We start from the raw sequence: 23,177 nt of genomic DNA, 5'->3' as shown, positions 1-23,177 counted from the left end.
GATGATCAATTAATGGACAATGGTCAGTAATGGTGTTCAGCCTTACATTGTTCAAACCGGAGTCGGACACTGATGGAGAGACTCAGGAAGAAGTTACAACTTTTAGAATGCATCTGGACGTTTTTGAACAGTTAGTGGATAAATTTATGTAGTTGCTGTGGAAATGATTCAACTCATCGACTAGCATGTGCCGTCATGTTAATCTTTAGTGCAAATCCAGTGTTGAATTGACCCTCGTTTGTGAAGCAGTCCGCATGGCGTAAAACGACGGCACGGTAACAACACTTTACTACAACAACACTTCCTCTTCTCTAAATCATCCCAACATGGCCTCACCCCCTTTGTTGCGTATTCTCGGGTGCAGGGTTCAAGTACATTTTAGGGTTAGTGATCTAACTAACCAGGGAAGAAGCTTGTTGTAGTCCCTACCAGCCATTTCTTGTAGTCCTTAAACATAGAATTCTTTAAAAGAAAATATCTCCCTTTGCATTGAACTTTGGGCACTGTAACTTTGCAGACATTGTTTATGCTCTAACAGCAACATTACACACTAACTAAAGTTTAAAAAGTGAAATCATAATCAACCAACCCTTTAACAACCCCTTGTGCACAGATGTTTTGTAGCAATAGATTCTTATATAAGAGAACAACAATATACAGATCACAGGAAAGAGTGTGAGACACAGACAGAGAAACAACTGTCACATCCAACATCTCACAGCCTCCCTATAGCACCACTAATGACAGCCGCAGAGATTAACACCACACATTACATGTGCTCAAGCACTGCATCACAAAAATACCACCAACACAACAGCATAGTGCAGTTCTGTCTAATGATAGTGAACAAAGATGCCTTTATGACTGCAAAAGAGAAAAGACCACACAAAGGACATACTTTAACAAGTTGCTTATTAGCTTGCATATTATTAGGATATTGGCTGTTTATTAGTACTACACTCTAAAAAATGCTGGGTTAAAAACAACCCATGCTGGGTTAAATATGGACAAACCCAGCAGGTTGGGTTAAAGGGCACCTATTATGCCCTCTTTCACAAGATGTAATATAAGTCTCTGGTCTGGTCAAGTTTCAGATTAAAATACTCCACAAATTTGCCCCTATTTGATGGTGAACAAAAACATGCCTTTTTCGATATTGCTATATTGCTGGCTAAAAAAAATAAATCCAAAATTGGTTGAAAAAAAATGGCTGGGTGAAAACAACCCAAGCTGGGTTAAATACAGACAAACCCAGCAGGTTGGGTTAAAGGGCACCTATTATGCCCTCTTTCACAAGATGTAATATAAGTCTCTGGTCTGGTCAAGTTTCAGCTTAAAATACTCCACAAATTTGCCCCTATTTGGCGTGAACAAAAACATGCCTTTTTCAATATTGCTAAAAAAATAAATCCAAAATTGGTTGAAAAAAAATGGCTGGGTGAAAACAACCCAATCCCTGGGTTTGTCCATATTTAACCCAGCATTTTTTAGAGTGTATAAAGCACATATTAATGCCTAATTCTGCATGACCATATTCTACATTCCTTAATCCTACCCAATACCTAAACTTAAACGCTACAAAAACTACCTTACTCACTATTAGGGGTGTAACGATTTATCGTAGTACGATATTTCGTGATGCAAACATGTCACGATATGCATCGTAGAGTGATGGCGATACTTTTATGATATGACGGCAGTTTAATCTTATTGGTTGAGCTGCCGACGTGACCTACTCTGCAAGGTAGAAATCATTTATCCTTTGCAGAAACATCCTGATCCTCTTGGAGAGCTCAGTTCATGGTTGCATAGCAACGACCGACGCCACGGGAGCGCAAGCGCTTTGGAAAGGAGGAGAAACGGTGCAGCCGCGCCTTCCACGCGTTTTTAGACGCATTATGTGAACGGCCCCTATTCATAATTCTAAGTTCATGTTAAATGTAACATTTTTTTTCAGTGACAGACAGACCTATTCAACTGTTAATTTGAATACAGAAGGTTTTTATTAAACCTTGAAATGTGATCTTGTATCTACAACAAGGAAAATTATTGAAATTTGTTCATGTTTTTTGAATAAATCTGAATTTCAGTTTCATTTTGTTCAAAATATCGTGATATGTATCGTATCGTGAACTCCGTATCGAGATACGTACTGTATCGTGACCTGAGCGTATCGTTACACCCCTACTCACTATTAATAAGCAATAAATTAGGGGTTTGAGGCAAAAGTTGTAGTTAATAATGAATATGTGTTCCCCATAGTGAATTGATACCGATTTTTTATGCTTTTGAAAGAAGTCTCTTATGTTTACCAAGCCTGCATTTGTTTGATCAAAAATACAGTAAAAGAAGTAATATTTATTATTATCATCAATGCTGAAAACAGTTGTGCTGCTTAATATTTTGTGGAAACAGTGATACATTTTTTCAAGATTCATTTGATCAATCAAAAGAACTGCATTTATTTAATTTTTTTGTAACATTATAAATGTCCCTACTGTCTCTTTTAATCAATTTAAATCATCCTTGTTAAATAAAAGTATTAATTTCTGAAGTCTCAAAAGCCATCACATACTTTCTAAGTCAACACAGAATGCCACAGCATTAATATGTAAATTTGGCATTTACCCCTCAGAGTTCTCAGGCAAATAGGGAGTCAAGAAATGTGGCCAGGTTGCAAACAGCTCTCGAGTGTAGTACTGATTGAGCTGCTGTTTAAATAAGATCACACCAGCATACACACAAAATTTCATCTCAGAAAACAGGCCAAATGGTCATACAAAAAAGGATTTAGCTAATCTCTGACGCCTGCAAGCCTTAGTTAATGGACACATCTGGAAACGTGATAAAGAAAACTTTGTCCTGGAATGTCAGGAAGAGTTCATTCATTATAACTGGGTTTTCTTTCTCATTGTTTGCCATGCATATGTAGCTTAATCAGTTTGATGGGAACACCCTGGCATTTAACTATATCATACACCTTGACATCATGCAGCCAATAAAATGCTGTGGGAGCTGCTTATGAAATTATAAAGGTGTGAATCACTATTAGAATGTTATTTGAAAAGAAATACCACTCTATTCTCACCAAGCTACAACTGATGTAGATGAGGGAAAAAACATCTTTAAAACCTTCATGATCCTGTTTATCTGTTAAACAGGTAAAAATATATATATACAGTAAAAATATATATCTTTAATGAAAAAAAAAAAGCATCTGCAAATGCATACACATAAATGTTACTCAAAGACCAACAAAGTTTTATGGCTGGAGTAATTTATGCTTGAGTTCAATAAACCTGGTCCAAGCCTCTACAGATCTAAAGGTGACACTCATATTCTCTCAAACGGTAAAACTGCTCCTGATAGTTATCGTTGGCTCTGCCTAGATTTCATTTCCTCACAGGATATTGGCTCAACTCCCATAGCTAATGTACAGGAGACAAAGAAACAGAACGAAGAAACACTGGATGACAGGAGCAGATAGAGCAGAGGTAGAGAAGAGTAGATGCAGTAGGAAGGAAACCAAACCCATTTTAATTGCAAGCTTAATAAAATATGTTTTTGTGCAGAGGCAATCTGCTGCCTAGTCTGTTGGTTGTATTAAAACAAAAGGTCTGTGCAGCAAAAAAAAAAAAAACAGATTCACAATGCCTCTCAGGCAGAGCGCTACAATTTTAATTAGGGTTCATTTTCCCTGAATCTAATTAGAGGTACGAGAGTTGGGGAAGACATGGCAAGAGGGTACGCAAATGAAAACTGCTTTCTGTGTCATCTTGAATTTAGTCCTTCATTGCAAGAAAAACTGCATAAAAACAGCTAATAATGCCTCTTCTCTCCCCTTTAAAAGTTGACTCGGAGTAAAAATAAAAAGAAAGAAAGATAAATTAATTGAGAGATGGAGGATCTTAGTGTGCTCTTGGGCAAAAAAGGGTGAGGGTTGAGGACTGGACAGGGACCTTGCTACAGGTGGGAATTAAATAACACTAAAAAGCTCATTAAAGCAAACAAAAGAAGAGAAAATTAAGGCTGTGTCCCAGTTCTCATTCTATAGACTAAAAGTATACAAAAGCATCTCACTGGCAGTGTTGGGGGAAACGCATTACAAGTAACACGAGTTATGTCATCAGATTACGATTTCGAAGCTTTTAAATTTACAACAAAACATCTGGGTTACTTTTTCAAATAAGTAACGCAAAGCTTTGTTTTCTCATTTCTCACATTGTGAAGAGAAATCTGGATTAAGTGCAGAGGTGTTGTGTGTGCTGTGTAAATATGATGAGTATTGTCGTTTTAAACTAAATGTGAGCATTTACTCATCTCACTTGCACAAAAACTGATTCAGTATTCTTCAAAATGAATAAAAACAATGAAATGCAAACTCAGAATATTATGCAAACCTGCAATAATTAAATGTTAAATAATACAGATATACTTCATATATTTGATCTCACTTTATTAGCCACTGTCTTTTCTGCTATCCTTCGATGATCCAATTCAACCATACTAAGCAAAAATGACTTTAGTTAAACATCACATTTGCGTTTAATTTTGTTGTTGTTGTTGTTGTTGTTTTTATTGCTGCGCCCCCTACTGTACAGGTGCAAATTTGCATTTTTTTCAACCTAAGGCTTATTCATTTCACTTTTGGTGAAAAAGGGCCTTTACATTTGCCAAAAAATGGTTCTTAAAAACAAACAAACAAGCAAGCCCAGCCCAGATGACAAAATCTAATGCAAAAAAGTAATATAGTGCATTACTTTCCATAAAAAGTAACCAAGTAATGCATTTAGTTACTTTTTTGGGGAGTTAAGCAATATTGTAATGCATTACTTTCAAAAGTAACTTTCCCCAACACAGGTCACTGGTAATGGGATAGTACACACTGCATTCATCTAATACAATTATTTTAAAATTCATTACTTGTAGGTTCATACATTTAAAAATTGCCATGGCAGCTTCAAAGTCACAATGAAAAAGAGCCAAAATCTTATACTATATTGCACATAATATGATTTGGGATGCACTAATCTTCATTTAATAAGGTTTAGCTTGTAGCCAACATAAAGGGTTAATTAGGAAATGTGACAAAGTCAGATTCAAAATCGATTTGACAAAAAAATTCAGACAAGTGATTGTGTAACAACATTTCAGTTGTTTATTAACATCAGAATGCAACATGATTAATGATGAAAAACATTCAGTAAACGGTTTCAACTGAAATCAAAAGTCCTAAAATGGTATGGCTTTTACCCAAGATGTCACTGGGTTCACTAGGTTTTGAGAAGTTAACTAGAACAAAATTATTTACAACTCTTTTATGTCTTCCATTTCTGCATTTCACTAGATCACAGTGATATATTTATGGTGAGGCCAGCCAAATCTCGAATTTGAAGATTACAAAACTGCTTCTTTACAGCCTTAGGGACAGAATACTTTAAATATGATTTCATGGGTTGGCATTATATGCATTGTTTTATTACAGATTAAAGTTTAAAAAAAAAAGTTTTTGTTTTGACATAAAAACAGTTTTATTTATTTATATGTAGTTTTATGGACCAAAAACATTTTTATTATATGAACAAACAAATTTCAAGAGAAAACTGTTTTGTTGAGTTCTGTGTACTTAAATCTTAACTTAAAACTTAATGTAAATCTTAATGAAATTGAGCTTTTAGAAATTGAATACCTATACATAGTTGTAGTAAGCTTTATCAACTTAAAAGTGATGAACTACTTTGCTTGTAAATTTTGAGGCAATCGGTATCTTCAGGATTTATATGTCATTAAAAGTCAACTTAATACATTTTACAGTGTTGCACCAAGCTTTAAAGTGCCAGATGCAGTGAAAAGCTGGACTGCAAAGCAGTGCAATTCAAAAAGAGCATAATCGTTGCACATAATGCAAACATAATCAGTCCAATAAACAGTAATTTGAGTACAAAACAGCATTTTATGCAGTATAAAGTCAAGAAAAGAGTTCATTAAATAATTTTGTTTCATATACACTGCAGCAGGTCGGAAAGGTTGCCCTCTGTATACACAGCAGGAAGAACAGAACACCAACAGTTATGAGAAATTGTACAGGAGCATTTCCAGGAAGCCTGCTGGTGATTAGAAAATGGCCTAATTTGCTACTTTAATGAATTAAGTGAGTGGAGCAGATTTTGGGCCAGTGCTTTAGTGGTAGTGATGCATATATTTGGACAGACTCTTACAGCCAGTACGTGTAAAGCCAGTCAAGGCTGTCCAAGGAAACTTGTGCAATCAGACAAAGTGGCTTGAGCACACAGAGCCAACTCAGACTCAAGCCAAAAATGACCACTCCCTGAGACCAGAACAGAACCATCACGATCCACTGAGTCCACAAGCTCATGCCTTTACTTGAGCTGCAAAACACTGTACAAACATAGTGCAGTAGAGAGGCGCCAGGTAGAATTGATAGTTGCCAGTCTACTGTAGTAAACAATGTGGGAGGAATTCGCTAAGAATGAGCACAATCTCTCACTTCCTCTCATCCTTTCTCTCACCCTCCCTTGACTCCACAACCTCCTTGTCTAAGGTACTGTAAAAGATTCATAAAATAACAGACACCATCTGGCCCGCTGGCATTCGACTGCTTTTTATGAGGATTTAATGATGGCTAAATATTACTGTCAGCACTGAAAGGAACACTTTAAATCATTCACTGATATTCCTCATAAAAGTCTCCCATTCAAAAACCCACATTAGCCAAAGTTGCCAAAGGCCGTAGTAAACCTACAGTGTGTGCGCTGCTCTCCACTGGGACAATTTAAGTCATAGAGAATATCAAACAACAGTCGTAAAATTCACTGTTGGCTTGCAAGGACTGGCTGAAATAAGTTGTGTATGTTAATTGGTGTTTAATATTTCAAGGTAAGTGCAATGTAAAACACAACACACACTCTTTTTCTCCATATCAGCCCATAATAAATGACTATTTAAAGTGTCGTCAAAGTTTACAGTGCCTGACTCTGCAGAAGAAAGTTTCGTGAACTCGCAAAGCCTACAAGCAAAAAACATTCTGTACGTTTTTTTAAAGCTCTGTGACAGCACCACTCAGTGAATGAAGAAATGAATGTGTACCACCAGATACCCTCAGACAGATGCCTATGGCCAGACATTATACCACAGAGGTCAAAGGTTTCAGAAGCAATCCATCACAGAGGTCTTGCCTTGAGAAAGGTCATACTGAGGATATCTGTAAACCTACGTTAACAGACCCTCAGCTGCGTGTGTGCTTACAGATTTACAAATGATCTGCATGACTGGAGCAACACGCACTCACAAGCTCTGTTCCAAAACCTAGCAAGCCGCCTTGCTGTCCTGTATGCAGCCTGCGTTGGCAGCTGCATTCTAAAGCTCAAAGTATATTTCGGTTTTTATGTGTCAGCATAGTCCGATATTTCAAACCATGCACACTCTGTACGCTCAGCTCGCACATATACCTTGAATTTTTTTTGCACTAATTAGTTGCTCAACAAGGTGGTAACACTGAAGAAATTGAAGAGACAGAACAAAAACAGCATCTAATTACTGGAGATTGCACCAACAATATAGATCCATGTTGGCAAGTGTTTGTGTGAGGGGGTTAGGAGTCTAATCTAACTCTTTCCCCAACATTGACAAGATTTTCCATCATTTATGATACAACACTTCCCCGCCATTGTGTTTATCTGGTTTTCCATGTTTTCACTTTTACACGGTAGGGGGTGCTGTTACGCATCTTCTGAAAGAGTGCAGCATCTCCGGATCCAAAAACAAGTGAAGAATATGATCTGCATAAACCAGAGGCAGCGGACAGAAGATTGCTTACGCACAATTAAGCTAACATGATCATCAAACATTCAACAGCATATATATCAGACCTGCCTGATGTTACTAATGAAATATCAAATCCACAAAGAGGTACACAACTGTGCAAGCTTTGGTGGTGTTGATGGATTCAATCTACTCCATGTATGTTTTGATCATCATTCTGAATCTCATCTGGACGAAGCTTATTTTCTCAGCTTTTTGTTTGAAATGTTTTTTATGAAACTTATGTGTTGATAAAAAAAAGAACAAATGAAACCAGAATACATTTTTTTCTCTGTTCCTCCATTTGATATATTGAATGTTTACATATTCATACAACAAAATATTCTTGGGACCATTAATTTTTTGTGAATATGATAAAAGAAAAATGCTGGCACTGGCTGGCAACTTATTTAGAAAACACTGTTGGAGATAGAGTTAAAAGAGTATGAAGACATTTTTATCACTCATAACTTCTGGAGCGAAATAGTTGGTCAGATGTCGTCACGGGAGGCACAGAGACGAGAGGTAAGATCCAATAGCAGCTTTAATGGGGTAATCCAAAACGTAAATCCAAAAACAGGCAAGGGTCAAACTCCATAGAACAGTCCATACAAAAATGAAGACAACAACAACAGAAGCCGGTGACCGTAAATGAAACCTCAATAACAAAAGCAGAAACAAACAGGGTATGAATAGACAGACACAAATGATCAAACACAAAACAGCTGAATGCAGCTGAATGACGAGATAATGAGTCCGGGAAGTGGTTTATGGGAAATGAAGTCCAAAAGTGGTGAAGCAATAGTCCGGGTTGGAGTGCCCTCTAGTGGCTAACTAGGGCACTCCAACTTGTGATCATGACAGATGTGCACTGGAAAGTCTCATTTTTGTCCAATGTCTGCGTTGTGTTCACACACACAATCAAATGGAGCATACTTTGAAAGGCTATGAGTTCGGCTCTAAGCATACACCAAACATTTGCGTCAAAACTGAAGTATATTTTGGGCTTAAGGCAATATCCTAACTGAGAAATAACCTTATAAGTAACAGTTTTGGAACACTCTACAGAGGCAGCAACTCAAATAGCAAACTGTAGACTTGGCTTACCATTGATTTCAGTTGAGTTTGGCTATACCATGTTGCTAAGCTAACAATATGATACTCTAATAAGCAGAAAAATACACAGCACACACAGATACTGTGAAAAAAACTCCCTTTATAATTATATTAAACTCTACAAATACTTTGCTGTAGGTTAATGAAATTAATTACATTTAATTGTAATTCATTTAAATCTGTAAATGAATTACAAGCACATGTAGGCTGTGGTGACAAGCACAACATAGCTGTGGTGACATTTCTGCAAATTCTTATTATGATGCTTCTTTCACATACTGCAACACTTTCACATTAAAGATCCAGTGAGTGATGCTAAAAGCATGTTCAGTTTCATCTGAAACAAAAGAATGTGAATCTAGCAATGTTTTATTACATTGGTTGTTGTACAGCAGTTCAAAAATGAAATGTCACCTTTGCATTACCTTACCCTAAACCTAACCTAAATGATAGTGTAACAAAAGCAAAAAAGAGACAAAACCACATTTCCTGAAGTAACCATGCCAATTCAGTTTGCTTCAACGAGTCTTTGAGCTCTTGTATTGTGATTCATGTTTCACGGGATCACAAGTATCAGGCTACCAACTTACCAAGCAAGTTTATTACATCAGAAAAGCCATACATATGTAGCTGGTTGTGTGATGCAAACGTCAAATAGTATTAGTTCACAAATCATGCACTAAAACTGCATGTGAATTGTATGTATATGTATATTTTTGAGTTTTGCAAAAATGTAAGTAGAGGCAAGTTTTTCCAATGAGCCTAGGTTGCCATTTAGGTTTAAAAAAAAAGCGACATAATTGACATTTGTTTGCTTTGTACACCATCTTGTCATTTTTTTCCCGAACCAACACAGTTCATTGTGGGATTGACTTTAGAATTTGACCAATGAAAGAATCTTAGAATTATACCATTTGAACAGGTTTTGAATCTTGAGCATATGATGCCGTAAAATGCTGCCTACATAGAGTTTACTAGGTTTTGGAACAGAGCCACAGACACTTACTTTCAAAAAGTGAAAAGTGAGAGCACTGACGAGGTGGAATGTAGACTATTTAAAGGTTCTGCACTGGGAGGTCTTCCATAAGGTTACCACCAAAGATTTGATTACAGACACCACACACGCAGTCCCTGCATCCTGTATGTGTCTCGCTTGCATATGTCGGCAATATTCTGGGAAATTCCATTATGACTCAACTGTGCATTCCAGTAGATCTCCACTGGCTTATCAGCTTTCTGTAATGAACTGTCAGTAATATCACACTGCAGCAGCTTGAACGAAACAATTTACAGTAACTGTACCGCTGAGTGTGCATGCATTCTGTATCTCATAATACGTCACTGGATCCATGTATACTCAAGAGTCATAAATCATAACGTACATGGTTAATGAATCCAAAGTGTGCTGGCAGCATATGTTATAATGCATTAAGTGCAAAAATGTCTAAATATAGGCACTATTATTATTTTTCCCAATATCTCAACTGGGAATTTGACAAGAATCATTACTTTTGCAATTCCACACTTCACCTTTAAGGAAGTACTAGTGCAATTAGAGAAGGAAGGTCACAGGTGGTCCATACCTATGTCATAGGAGAGGAAGTCAGAGGAGAAGCATTTGGCCCCGTTACTGAGCGAGGTGTCATTATGGGTGTTTCCCCCGAACACCAGCAGAACTCCACTGATCAGCACAGCGGAGTGGAGGTATCTTGCCAGGCCGCTTTCCCTCAGAATAAACCTGGTGAGAGGCAAACACACATCTTATTGGCTATTGTAATGCAGCGTGTGCACGAGTGTTTAGCTTATGGGATGGAACAGTTGGTCTGAAGGTCACTCTCCACAGGCTAGGTCAGATACGCAGACGGACGCCATCAGTAATATGGCACCAAAGAGACATCTACCCACGCACAGAAACACACACATGTATGCATAAGCGCACTTGTGCACACACAATCACAAAATCACATGTGACACATGAAGAACCATTGAGTATTTACATTGATTTAAGTCTCACAAGCCTTAAGTGCAAAATAAAACAGTAACAGTTGGTTTCGAGTCAAACATGATGTAATAATAACTTGCGGTTCAGTAAGAGATTCAGAATATTTCAGCAACTGTTTTTGATTCACTAAAAAGAACCATTCATTCAGGAATCAGACTACACTGGTAATGCTAAATGTTTTTTGTCCTCTAAAAAGAGCCAGCTCCTAAGAGTTGTTCAATCATGTATCAGACTACATGGGCCAAACTGTATGATTCTGATTCATTAAAAAGACCCTGTTTATTTGATTCATTCGTTCAGACTACTTTGGACATGCTCATGAATATTTTAGTATGATGTTCTGTCCGCATGTATGTGGACTAAAGCGCATTTGAGATTTTTATTTGTTTGATTTTTTTGGGGGGGTTGACTGTAAAATATACAATCAACATCTATAACACTTTCTTAATAACACATTTGAGAAATTAGTTTAATAGCAACTAATTTTCAACTTCCCTTCACAACTGGCTTTTCTCTCTTATTCTCCCCATAATTTCTAACTTCAAAAAGACACAGTGGGTTCCTAAATTCTTTCACCACTTCTCCCTTTTGCTTTCCATCCCATCTGTTATCTGTGCTTCGACCTCATTGTTATTGTGTCTGCGAGGATAAGCACTCTGTGTCACTCTGCATCCACTCAGCAGTCCTCTCTACACTCTGTCAAACACCCCAAGCCCTGTAAGAGAAACGTTGTTTGATGCATTGTGCAGCTCCTTTCACTTGCTTTGCCAATCAAAAGCCAGAAAGTGAGGAATGCGCAGTGTGTGCATGAGCAAGAGATCCTCACATTTAAGAGGTAAGAGAGCTTTTAGAGACAGGTTTCACTGTTAGGCCAAGCAAAAAGACAGTAAACATAAAGGCAAAGAAAAAAACTGGGCATGTGTCTCGCTTTTTAATGTCTTCCATGTGCAAGCACAGAAGACTGTGACGTTCTAGGGGAAACGGATACAAAAGATTTCTTTGTGCAGCTGACAACTTTTAAGTGAACCGTCTTTGAGCGCGAAAAGGAACGAATGTGAGAAAGAAACCTCAAATTAACTTCTACTTTGCTACTTTGTGCTTTGTCACCGTTCCAAGAAGCTTTCCCTAGCATTCATAAAAGCACTGGTGGTACCTCTGAGTTCAACTGTAGGCCAATGCAATGTTCATCATAAAAAAAATGTCATAACATTTCTAAGTTAGGTTTTTAGTTAAAGTCCCTCTGAAATCAAAATTTAAGTTTTTAAGCTTTTAGTATGAATATGTTAGCTTTAGGGTTATGAATAAGCTGGTGTGTTCCAAAATAATGGCAAAATTCGCATTTAGGAGATTTAAGCATTCAATACTTAGTCTCTCACTTCCGCTAAAATGGATCACGCATTTTCATGACATCAGAGCAAACTTCTATCAAATCTTATGTCCAATCAAATGCTCTCTAGAATCTAAAGTCCCGCCCCCTCCTACACTATAAACAGACGTTGAAGCTACAGCTGAAATTGTTCATTTATTCACACATTTACTAGTCTCTATATGGTGAACGGCACATAGTGCACTATATAGGGGATAGGGAACAATTCAGACTGTGTAAATATGCTTTCCATTGACGCGAATGAAGTCCGTTTTCGCGTGTCATGTGAACCACCACAGCATGAGAACAGTCTGCTCCGGTCCTGAGACACGAGAGCACAAAGCGGATCATATGTGCGAGTCGGCGAAGAACACAAAATGTATCTGACCCATTTGAATTCTGCACTGAATGCTGCATTATAAAGCGATATAGAGAAGATTAGGAGGAGAAACTTTTAGAAATTAGAAGGAAACTAAAGCTTTACCAAGATCAACGGCTCTGGCCGAACTAATAAACGAAACACTATTAGCTATTTTTTAAAAAGAGGCGGAGCTGTTCGATATGTCCTGTCCTGTCTTCCTATTTCAGTTGAAATTATGTCAACACATTGAATAATGCTACACGTTCCAAGACACTTCAGTGGGCCTTTAAAGGGTAAAGAGTGTAATTTCAGTACAACTAGTAGTACCAAAAGCGAATACAGTCCATCTGTTTGAGTGACCAGACAGGAAAAGATGTGACAATGTTGGCCAAACGCCAATAGCATGAGTTTCGAGTGGGACTACCTGTTAAGGTGATGATACATGGGGCAACTTTTAAGGTGATGATACATGGGGCAACTTTTTGAGCAATGTTGCCGAGCAATGTTGCTTGGGCACTTTCCCATTGAGAACTATTCTCAGATTTTGTTTGAAAAATCTGTCATCATTTACTCACCCTCATGTTGTTCCAAACATGTATACATTTCTTTGTTCTGCTGTACACAAAGGAAGATATTTGGAAGAATGTTTGTAACCAGGCAGATCTCGCCCCCCTATTGACTACTACGGTATTTTTTTTTCCTACTATGGTAGTCAATGGGGATCTGCTTGGTTACAAACATTCTTCCTTTGTGTGAACAAAGAAATGTATACAGGTTTGAACAACTTGAGAGTGAGTAAATGATGACAGAATTTTCATTTTTGGGTGAATTATCTCTTTAAGCATTTTTTTTTTTTCAGCAGGTTTATTCCTCTTGGACTAAACCTCCAAAGAACTCAGTCTGGCAACAACAACCTGGCATCATTTATAGTGTCACTACCAGCTTATTTGTAAATACTGTCAAATTTCACACGTGTCAGGAAGTCTTGGTTAGCACACTTCCTAGCTTAGAGAAGATGTGATTCCTGCTCACATGTGTGCTAAGGATCTGATTTGTGTGTGGATGAAAAGTATCTTTTTTTTTTTTTTTTTTTTTGAGAGGGCAGAGACTGAAATGGTTAGTCACAGTCTATACACAGACACACACACTTTCATAGTTAAAGAGTATAAAATGTACACAGTGTGGATACTCACCAGGTGTGCGTGTGGACCTGATAGCGGTATAAATGATCCACTAGGCCATATTTGTTGGCAGGGAGGGCTTTGTATCCTCCGTGGACATATATGGAATGTGAGGAGCTGTCATAAATGCTGCTGTGGCCATATCCTCCCTGCACCAGTGCCCCATTTGTCTCTGCCACCGTCCAGGAGTTAGTGCCTGACATAGAAAAAAATCAAAAGTGCATGTCACATGATCATTCAGAAATCAGATATGCTGATTTGATGCTCATGAAACATTTCTTATCATTATCAATGTTGAAAACCACTGAGCAACTTAACATGTGGAAACTGTGAAACTTTTTTTTCAGGATTCTTTGATAGATAGAAATTTCAAAAGAACAGCACTTATTTGTAATTGAAATCTTTTGTAACACTATAAATGTCTTTACTGTCACTTTTAATTTAATTTGTCCTTGCTGAATAAAAGAATTACTGACCCCAAACTTTTGAAAGGTAGAGTTTCTAGTATCACTCATTTGTATTATACAAACAATGCAGGGTAACATGAGAAAGTAAAAAATAAATAAAAAATTCTACTGAAAAACGTACAAGAAATCATCAGGCAGAAAAATAAACATCTTTCTTTAAATCATCTGGTTATTAACATAAATTCAGTGTAAACCTTTTAAAAATGTACATGCATTTTAGTGCAAATGTTTTACAATAGCACATGTCCAAAAGCAATATTAATTAATTATTATGTTATATTATATTATATTATATTATATGTTTCAAATGCCACAATATTTTAGTGCGCATGCACATAGGCTTGAAACAGAATTTTGAAGGGCCACTCAAAGATCTTACATGGAAGACAATTAAAACCACTCAAAGCAAGTTTGTTAGTATAGTGAGGAGCCGAGAAACTATGTGGGGGGAAATAAAAACATCAGAGAAGAAATAAAAGTCAAAATCAGAGTGGAAAAAAAATGAACAAAATAGAAACTATGAACAGGAAGCTCACTAGCAGCCACGAAAGACCATGTGTCAGCACAAACATGAGTCATGTGAGCATTGGTGGTTCAGTGGTAGAATTCTCGCCTGCCACGCGGGAGGCCCGGGTTCGATTCCCGGCCAATGCAACAATGTTTTTGTATTTGCAACACAACGTGTGACATTTAAATTTGATGGTAAATGGGAACTAAACATAAAATATATTAAGTAAACTAAAACATTAAACATTGCTAAATCAAACATGCTGACATGTTATATGCTAGTCCGACTTCGGCTCTCTGGTAGAACATCTGTGATCAATTACACATGACTAAGTGTTACAGAGACAAAAGATACCATGGTTAAGCATTCTCTGCCTTTCATTAATATCCGGGCTTGTTACATCATTGCATTTATACCTATCTCATGTTTAAGAAAGCTTCGAACTCTTCAAATATTGCATCACTAATTTCGCCAAGTTCTTTATGTCATCAAGTTCACAGATGCGCAGTGGGGTGCAATTTCCATCATTTTCAACAGCCCTAACAAGCTCATGTATTCATTTAGAGAGAACGGATAGAGAAAAAGCAAGAGGGGGAAAGGTAGAGCATGAGAAAGAGAGATTCAAGTGGAGTCTCAACAGAGCTCAGACACATTAATCACTGTTCAATCCCAGACAGTGCAGTTCAGGTACCACCACTTCTTAATGACCTAAAGCATGAGTGTGCGTTTGAGTGGGTGTGTGTTTGTGACAGAGAGTGGAGCGAGTTGAGTAAAAAATACCACCGAAAGAAAAGAACCTTCACTTTAATGAGTCTGGCCATGTCAACTCACCATTTCATCACTAAAGTGCTGTGCTAATAACATGTTATAATACACTGCCATCTGCTGGAAGCCAGAGGAACTGTCTGCATTTGTCAGATTGACATCAACACAACCTCATCTTAAAACAGACCCTGTCATGAAACTACAGACTCACAGTGCATTCACTTCCCAGTCTGCCTGGGAAGTTCATGTTTACATGTTGGGAAGTCGTAATTTAAACATCAGGTGCGTTCAAATCACTTTGGTCGAAGCTACATAAAATTCATCAAGATTTTTATCTCTACATCTACAAATTGACAAATAAAGCATGCGCATCAGGCGTGTTTTCGTTTTATGTAATTTTTCAACTCTGAAACTCTTGGCTTAAAGAAAATTCAAAGTTTCTCACTCATTATTACGAATTTGTGGTGATGTTCATGTACATTCAACTTGTAAATACGATCTTTCTGAAATGACTTGAATGCACCATCAGTTCATGTAAGGAATATTTTTCTCCACAACAGGTATATAATGGCACTTACGAATGTTGTACTCCTGAACGTGGCTGAGGTAGCTATAAATGGATGAATAGCCAAAAAGCACCACCATGATGGGCTCTCCATTTCTGTTGTCCACTATGTGAGCAGTATGTCCCTCCACGGCAAAGTGTTGGGCCTGCAGCCCAGGACTGGGCGTCCTGAGGGACCAAGAATGGCTACGTGTATCAAACAGCCACAGTTCATCTGTTATGTCCCCAGAGCCTGCCTCCAGCTTCCCACCAAACATGTAGATATCATCCTGAAAAGAGCAGAGAAGAGAAATTAAGACATTTTGAGCTCCTGTGCAACCATTTGAGGCATTAAATCACCTCAGGCTGAGCAAAAGTTGGACACCAATTTCCCAGCATCACAGGATCACATATTCTCCTGTGTAAACAGTCAATCAATACACTGCATCTAAAAAGGACTCCATGGAGAACAGACTCAAGCCTAGTGACACTGCTGCATCTCTTTAACAAAAACATGACTCAAGACTTGAGTATACAACTACTGAAAACCACTCTCTTTACTAATGCTATTACTATTTACTATTGTGATTATGAGCTGTTTATTCAAACTAATCTCCTAACCCTCAATTCTAACTTTGATTTGCTTTGACCAGTCAAAAGTTTGGGGTCAGTAAGAACATTTCCACAAAAATATTAATCAGCACAACTGTTTTCAATATTGATAATAATAAGAAATGTTTCTTAAGCAGCAAATAAGCATATTAGAATGTTTTCTGGAGGATCGTGAAGACACTGAAGACTGGAGTAATGGCTGCTGAAAATTCAGCTTTGACACAGAAATTACATTTTGTAACAGATTAAAATATACATTAAATATTTAAAACATAATAGAAAACAGTTCTTTTAAATTATAAGTTGTAATAATACTTCTGATCAAATAAATGCACCAAACTTCACATGTTTGATAATAGTCCTGGCCTGAAGACATCAACATGGCAATATTCAGTTAAGGTCAAAGCAGGAAGTCTGGCACTTTGAAATGATTTTGCCATAATTCTCCTGTATTTACTCGCTTACATGCATGTCACTCACTGTTCACTGTTTTACTGAGGCCAACGGGTGGCAGTGAGCCCGGGTGCGAGGGCCCTTTCATCGCTGCTTGCAGCTTTAATTATTGTTGGGATTTAATGGATTCGAAGATAGGTCACACAAAAGTTTAATTAAAAGCAAGTCTTTGGGAACAACTAAAAAATATTTGGAAGTCAATAACAACAGAGACTGTGGAAAAGTACATAAAAACAATGCCAGCAAGAATGCAAGCTGTTGTCAAGGACAAAAGAGGCCATACAAAATAAAAATACTTTTTTTTTTTATTATGTGTGAAATTGTGAATAAGGACTATTTAGTTGTTTAAGTTTGTAATTTTCCTAATAAATGACAATAACATTTTTTAGTTGCCATGTGTATAAATGCATCCTGTGTTTTGTATTCAGTTGATATTCAAAGGCAACGGTTGGCCTAAAGACAATCAGAATGAAAAGAAGAACATGAGGATATCCACACATTTATTTGGTTCAGATAAAAGTGCAGAAAGCCACTTTATGATTCATGAAACAGTAAGCGAAAGGCCATCTCATTCTGCTGACTGAACTCTCACATTCATGTACATGCGCGCACACACACAAGCATTCACGTCTAATCCTCTATAAATGCACATTTACTGGCCTGCTACTGCATTCCTATCATCAAAGTGCATTCAGTGCAGCAGTTTATGACAAATAAAGACATCTGCCAGATGACAGCTTAGTGAAATACAGTTATGTGTATTATGGATGGAACAATATTTTAATTTGTCCATTTGCCACAATGAAGTCAGCTAATTTAAAAAATAATATGCACCGTGAATGAGAGAGAAAGTTTGCTTATGTTTATATGTGTGATGAAAAAGGGTGAGGTCTTGGTGTCCATTAAACTGCTGCACAGATATATTCACTACTATTTTATGCTGGTTTAAAAATAGCCAAGTGAAACCTTTTTATACTTTGGACTGAGAGAAAGCTCCTGCTTATTTTGTTCAGACTCAGTGAGCATATCTTTAAAACCATTAACAGAATAAGCATTCTTATGAATCCGCATACATTATCACAGGCTCTGGTGGAGAAAACAAACACCCTGTAGTGGAAAATTCATCGGAAAGAATGTGATTCACATGAATGTGTTTTCAGCATAAATTTTCACAAAAATAGACCTTTTTTTTTTAAGTTCTGTTTTTAGGATGAAATCCATGGGATCAAATGCATTAACTGTGCTAAATTATGTTTTTAACTGTGTTAGAAAAATACTTCCTCTGTCTAATTCTTACTGCACTTTTTCTATTGTTCTTTTATGTCTTTCATTCTGTTAAACAGACAGGCTGTCATAAAAGTCGTCAAGAAAAACCATTAATTTTATTGTTGCAATAAAGTCCTGAGTTTTCATTTTGTCTGGACTGAGAAAAGAAAAGGAACGTTGCATTGGCCGGGAATCGAACCCGGGCCTCCCGCGTGGCAGGCGAGAATTCTACCACTGAACCACCAATGCTCACATGACAGTGCCGTGGGAGGTCCCGTAGTCATGTGGGACTGCATTGCACACACACCACCCTCTTTTCTCTGTTGTTTAAAATTTTATATAAACAGTTAAATAGTTTCTCAACTGTGTCCTGACCGACTTGCTTTCATTGCATTGATTTAAAAAGCCACGTGTGCATCAGACCCACATGACCACAGGAGCACGTAATCATGTTCCCATGTATGCATTGGTGGTTCAGTGGTAGAATTCTCGCCTGCCACGCGGGAGGCCCGGGTTCGATTCCCGGCCAATGCAACACTGCTTTTCTTTTGTTAGCCCTGACATAAGAAAATTTATCATAGGATCATCATAACATTAAAATGAATACCTGGCTTACTTTACAACTGTTGTCATTTTTATGATAAGCCTGCCTCCTTAACAAGCAGAATGAAGGAAGTGAAGGGACAACGGAAAAGGTTAAGTAAAATTTGGAAAGGAAGTTTTTTTTTTTTTTTTTTACATAGCTAAAAACATAATTTTACACAGTTAATACATGTGACAAAGTACACGCGCTTAACACACACATAAAATTACTGCTTGTCAGTAAACAATTAAAAATGTAATGCTAGTCTAATATCTCTATCACTCTCATTAATCTGCTCAACCGTGATCTCAAATCACCCTGACGCTTACCCTGCTCTGACCTCTCCTACAGAATAAAATATGACACCCAGGAAAAAGAGAGCATACAAGAAATCAAGAGAGCATTAATCATTTAACACCCTCCTTTAGATAGCACTGAGCCATAAACTGTCCAGCTTTTTAATGTAATGATTACCACAACACTTCACAATTATTAAAATTATTTCTAAAAAATAAACACTAGTGGGCACTGTTGCTGCAAAAATATGCACAAAAAAACATGCAACTCAGTGCAACAAGTAGCTAAACACTATTTGTGCTTCTAGCATTATGGACAACAATGACGGAGGTCACATCTTTTCATTTGTAAATCAATGGATCTGCATATCAATGGACAAACAATTAAATCACTCACTGAGGCATTGTTATACAACGTATAGAGTCTAGCAGTGTGTTTACCTTGTGAAGAGCCAGAGAGTGTCCATAGCGCTGCAGAGGGCCACCATTGATTGGAACCACATCCCATGTGCTGCTCTCTAGATTATAGCTGCAAAACAGACAAAGAAGTGTAGAAAGGAAGAAAGAGAAAGTGTTGCACACTCATTGCAAGCTAATACAAGTAGAAAAAGTAATGTATAAACTACTGATTTTCTCATGAAGAAACTTAAGAAGAAGTCATGTTTATCAAGGTATATGGTAAAAAACAAAAAGTATATTGTGAAATATTAATAGTATTACAATTGAACTTGTTCCTATTTTAATATATTTTAAAATGTAATTTATTCCTGTGATGGCAAAGCTGAATTTTCAGCATCATTCCTCCAGTCTTCAGTGTCACATGATCCTTCAGAAATCATACTAACATCTTGATTTGGTGCTCGAGAAACATTTCTTATTATTATCATCAATGTTGAAAACAGTTGTGCTGCTTAATAGTTTTGTGGAAACTTCAGGATTCTTTGACGAATAGAAAGCTCAAAAGAACAGCAATTATTCAAAATATAACTTTTTAAGGGTCAAAGCAAGGTAATCATCCCAAGTTGGTTGGGATATAATATAAAACCCTAAATGTTCAAAATAGAATTTTGAAGATCACATCACAAACTTAAACATAAGTGTGCATGTATAAGTCTTCTTGACACAAGTGATCTTTATAAAGTCAAGTACAAAATATTGGCTGATGATGTCACCAGACAGCAGAACTTACTTTATAACCATCTGAAAGGAGCTGTAGTTAAAGGTGAACCCTCCAATCACCCACATCAGCTTCCCATGAACCACTGCTTTATGAGAAGCCCGGCCTAGTGACTGTCCATCAGGCTTCACGTTAGGCAGAAACCAGTGCGGTTCAGCCGAAGGAAATTTTAAAGAGCAATCTGGACCTGAGATGAGAAAGAAACAAGACAAATTAAACTACACATAAGTGTGTGTGTTCACAGGACCTGTGTGAGTCAAACTCTAGTTGAAGATTCTTAACAAACACTGAGGCTATGAACAACTTGAGATGTATTTTCTATAACATGGTTAAGAAGTCAAACATCTCAATCAAACATGCTCTATCTTGTTTTGAATTTCAAATGCTATGATAAACCATACCCCAAAAAAACTAATCAAGATTGCTTGTGAAAAAAATACCTGAATAAATGGTTATAAAAATAATAAAAAGTAGCAGTAAACACAAAATAAACTTTTAGGTCAAAATTTGCTGTTACAAAGCTATGAATTACTGCAAATAAGCAACCAGACTGTTGAAGGACGGATCCAAAAATGACCCAACACTGCCACCTAGTGGTTAGTTAAAACATCTCTCTAAATGAAGAACGAGTGCAAGTTCACGTCATGCCAGAGGGGTCAGTGTTTTCCATGATGATCTCCATCATAAAGACATTAAAACAACAGCATATCCTAGAATCTCAGTAATATACCACCAAAAAGATGTCATATGGGCGTGCAGTACATATAAGCTGAGAATGCTCTGCATACCAATGCCATTCGTGGACTGGCCAATTAATATTAACACTATAAATTACTATAAATTCCATTGTTTTAGGTGTACCATAAAGCTTACATGATAAAATGTTGGTAATACTAATACGTATGTAACTGTCCGTCATGTATTTATTTGCCAAACGACGGTAATTTTCCATGACCATGAATGACAGAGTATTTTAAGTTATTCTCCAGAGCATTAAGTTAACTCAATTCAATATTTGTAATATTAACTATAGTGAACTGATAAACTGTAATAAATACTGTAGTATACTTTATTTTTTACTACAGTAAACTGTTGTGTATTGTAGTATAATTTACCCTACATACCCTACAATGAATATGCAAAAGCCTATAGTGCAAAACGTTCCTCTCCAAGTTCATTTTTGAAGCTGACTAATGAGATTTTTGACTGAAGGTTTTTCTGAGGTAAATGTGACATTTTTACAAGCTCTTTTATTGACGCGTTTCCACGGCTGAAACACAGATTAATCGATTGCATTTGACATGATACGATTTCGGTAAGTTGTACTGTATCTTTCAACATACCTGAGGATGTTCATTAATGTTTATTTTGTGTTAACTAGTAAAGCGAAGAATGATCGCTTCACGTGCGCTCTGCGTGAACTGACGCGCTACAACGATCTGTCACGCCAGAGCACCAAGAAGAGAGTCAGATCGAGAGACGTCTATGGTCTCACTCCAGTTTATGGAAAAGTAGCCAATTTTCGATTCTTGTGAGGTTTATTATGCTTTTTACCTCTATCTCCCCACGATTTAACAGGACTCGGTAGCAGCTGTATCTCTCAACCGCACATTTCCTAAGACCCGCCCCATTGTACTTCTGATTGGCTAGTAATGTTAGTTTGGTTGAGAGCGAAAGCTGTGCTCCTCTCATTCTATTGGTAGACGAACTCATGAACTCGAATACATCATCAACATTTTATTTTATTTTTTTTTAAATGTAAGACTATCTTTTTTTCCGCAGCCAAACGCCTCACGCCGGAGATCCGGAAAACTTTAAGCCCCGTGTATCCTTCGCTGCCTTTGATATCCCATTGTGTGGCAGCTGAGCTGGAAAAATAAAGATGGTGTCCGAAAGTTGCGTTTGCTGGTCAGTTTGTGAGTAAAATACGTTTTTGACCAACATTTTCCATTTTTGATGTCATTTCTAACGAGAAATTACTACTGTAGTAATTAAATATTTGTTTATTTCTCACCAATGCTCGCGCTATTTTGTTGTAGATCATTAAGTTGTTACACTGTCCCAGAATTCTGTCTGAAATTATAATTTCGTGAGGTGCATCCGACCAGTGTACTTTGAGGTCAAAATGCGTACAGGTTGGCAGGTCTGGGCTCACTGGGATTTTGTTACTAGTATATATTTTGTGTAGGTGACTGGAATATTCCATGTATATTCCGTCATGGAGTTATGGAACTCTAAAGGGATAGTTCACCCAAAAATCTCTGCTCTGATGCCGGAAGTGATGTCTCGCGCGTATATCTCAATGAGTGTGAGAGATCACTTCCGGTGTCAGAGTGCATTCAGACCTCACACACCGGATGCCCAAGGCAGTTGGAGATAGTGGTGTATTAGAGGTAAAAAATGATATAAATGCTGTTCGGTTTCTTGCACAAACCGATCATTTCGTGTCTTAGGACATCAATGTGTCGTCACGAGCCACAGGGTTTAATTTGGATTTGTCTGTGCATGTTTTTTTTTACTCTTATAGATTGTGTTGCCATTGACATGCATTATACGACTGACAGATGGCAACAGTTGGAGTTAAAAATCATAATTTGTGTTTTACTGAAGAAACAGTCACCTACATCTTGGATGCCCTGGGGGTAAGCAGAAAAACATA

The 23,177-nt window shown here is 37.3% G+C and overlaps 1 protein-coding gene, 1 long non-coding RNA gene and 3 other non-coding genes across 8 annotated transcripts in view; 3 read left to right on the top strand and 2 right to left on the bottom strand.

The window, feature by feature from the left end:
• Positions 1-23,177, bottom strand: part of atrnl1a (attractin-like 1a) — a 264,774-nt gene that overhangs the window by 208,787 nt on the left and 32,810 nt on the right. For all 4 annotated transcript variants that reach the window (XR_007186758.1, XM_048204633.1, XM_048204632.1 and 1 more), the window contains exons 7-11: positions 20,531-20,705; positions 19,783-19,870; positions 16,166-16,421; positions 13,860-14,043; positions 10,521-10,675 (exon numbers count right to left, since the gene is read on the bottom strand). Coding sequence is in view for 3 of the 4 variants with exons in the window: in XM_048204633.1 (XP_048060590.1) it covers positions 10,521-10,675; positions 13,860-14,043; positions 16,166-16,421; positions 19,783-19,870; positions 20,531-20,705 (858 nt within the window). In the remaining variant the exon portion in view is untranslated. The remainder of the gene's footprint in view (positions 1-10,520; positions 10,676-13,859; positions 14,044-16,165; positions 16,422-19,782; positions 19,871-20,530; positions 20,706-23,177) is intronic.
• trnag-gcc lies at positions 14,898-14,968 on the top strand. Its single transcript has one exon. It is a non-coding gene; the product is annotated as a tRNA-Gly (tRNA).
• trnag-gcc lies at positions 18,641-18,711 on the bottom strand. Its single transcript has one exon. It is a non-coding gene; the product is annotated as a tRNA-Gly (tRNA).
• Positions 18,926-18,996, top strand: trnag-gcc. The gene has a single exon. It is a non-coding gene; the product is annotated as a tRNA-Gly (tRNA).
• LOC125276794 overlaps positions 23,101-23,177 on the top strand; it is a 29,480-nt gene continuing 29,403 nt past the window's right edge. Inside the window, exon 1 of the long non-coding RNA XR_007186759.1 lies at positions 23,101-23,160. This is a non-coding gene — a long non-coding RNA (uncharacterized LOC125276794). The remainder of the gene's footprint in view (positions 23,161-23,177) is intronic.

This window comes from Megalobrama amblycephala, linkage group LG10, assembly GCF_018812025.1.
Source record: "Megalobrama amblycephala isolate DHTTF-2021 linkage group LG10, ASM1881202v1, whole genome shotgun sequence".
Lineage (NCBI taxonomy): Eukaryota > Metazoa > Chordata > Actinopteri > Cypriniformes > Xenocyprididae > Megalobrama > Megalobrama amblycephala.
The sequence above is the reverse complement of the archived record's forward strand: the minus strand, read 5'-3'. Positions and strand labels throughout refer to the sequence as shown.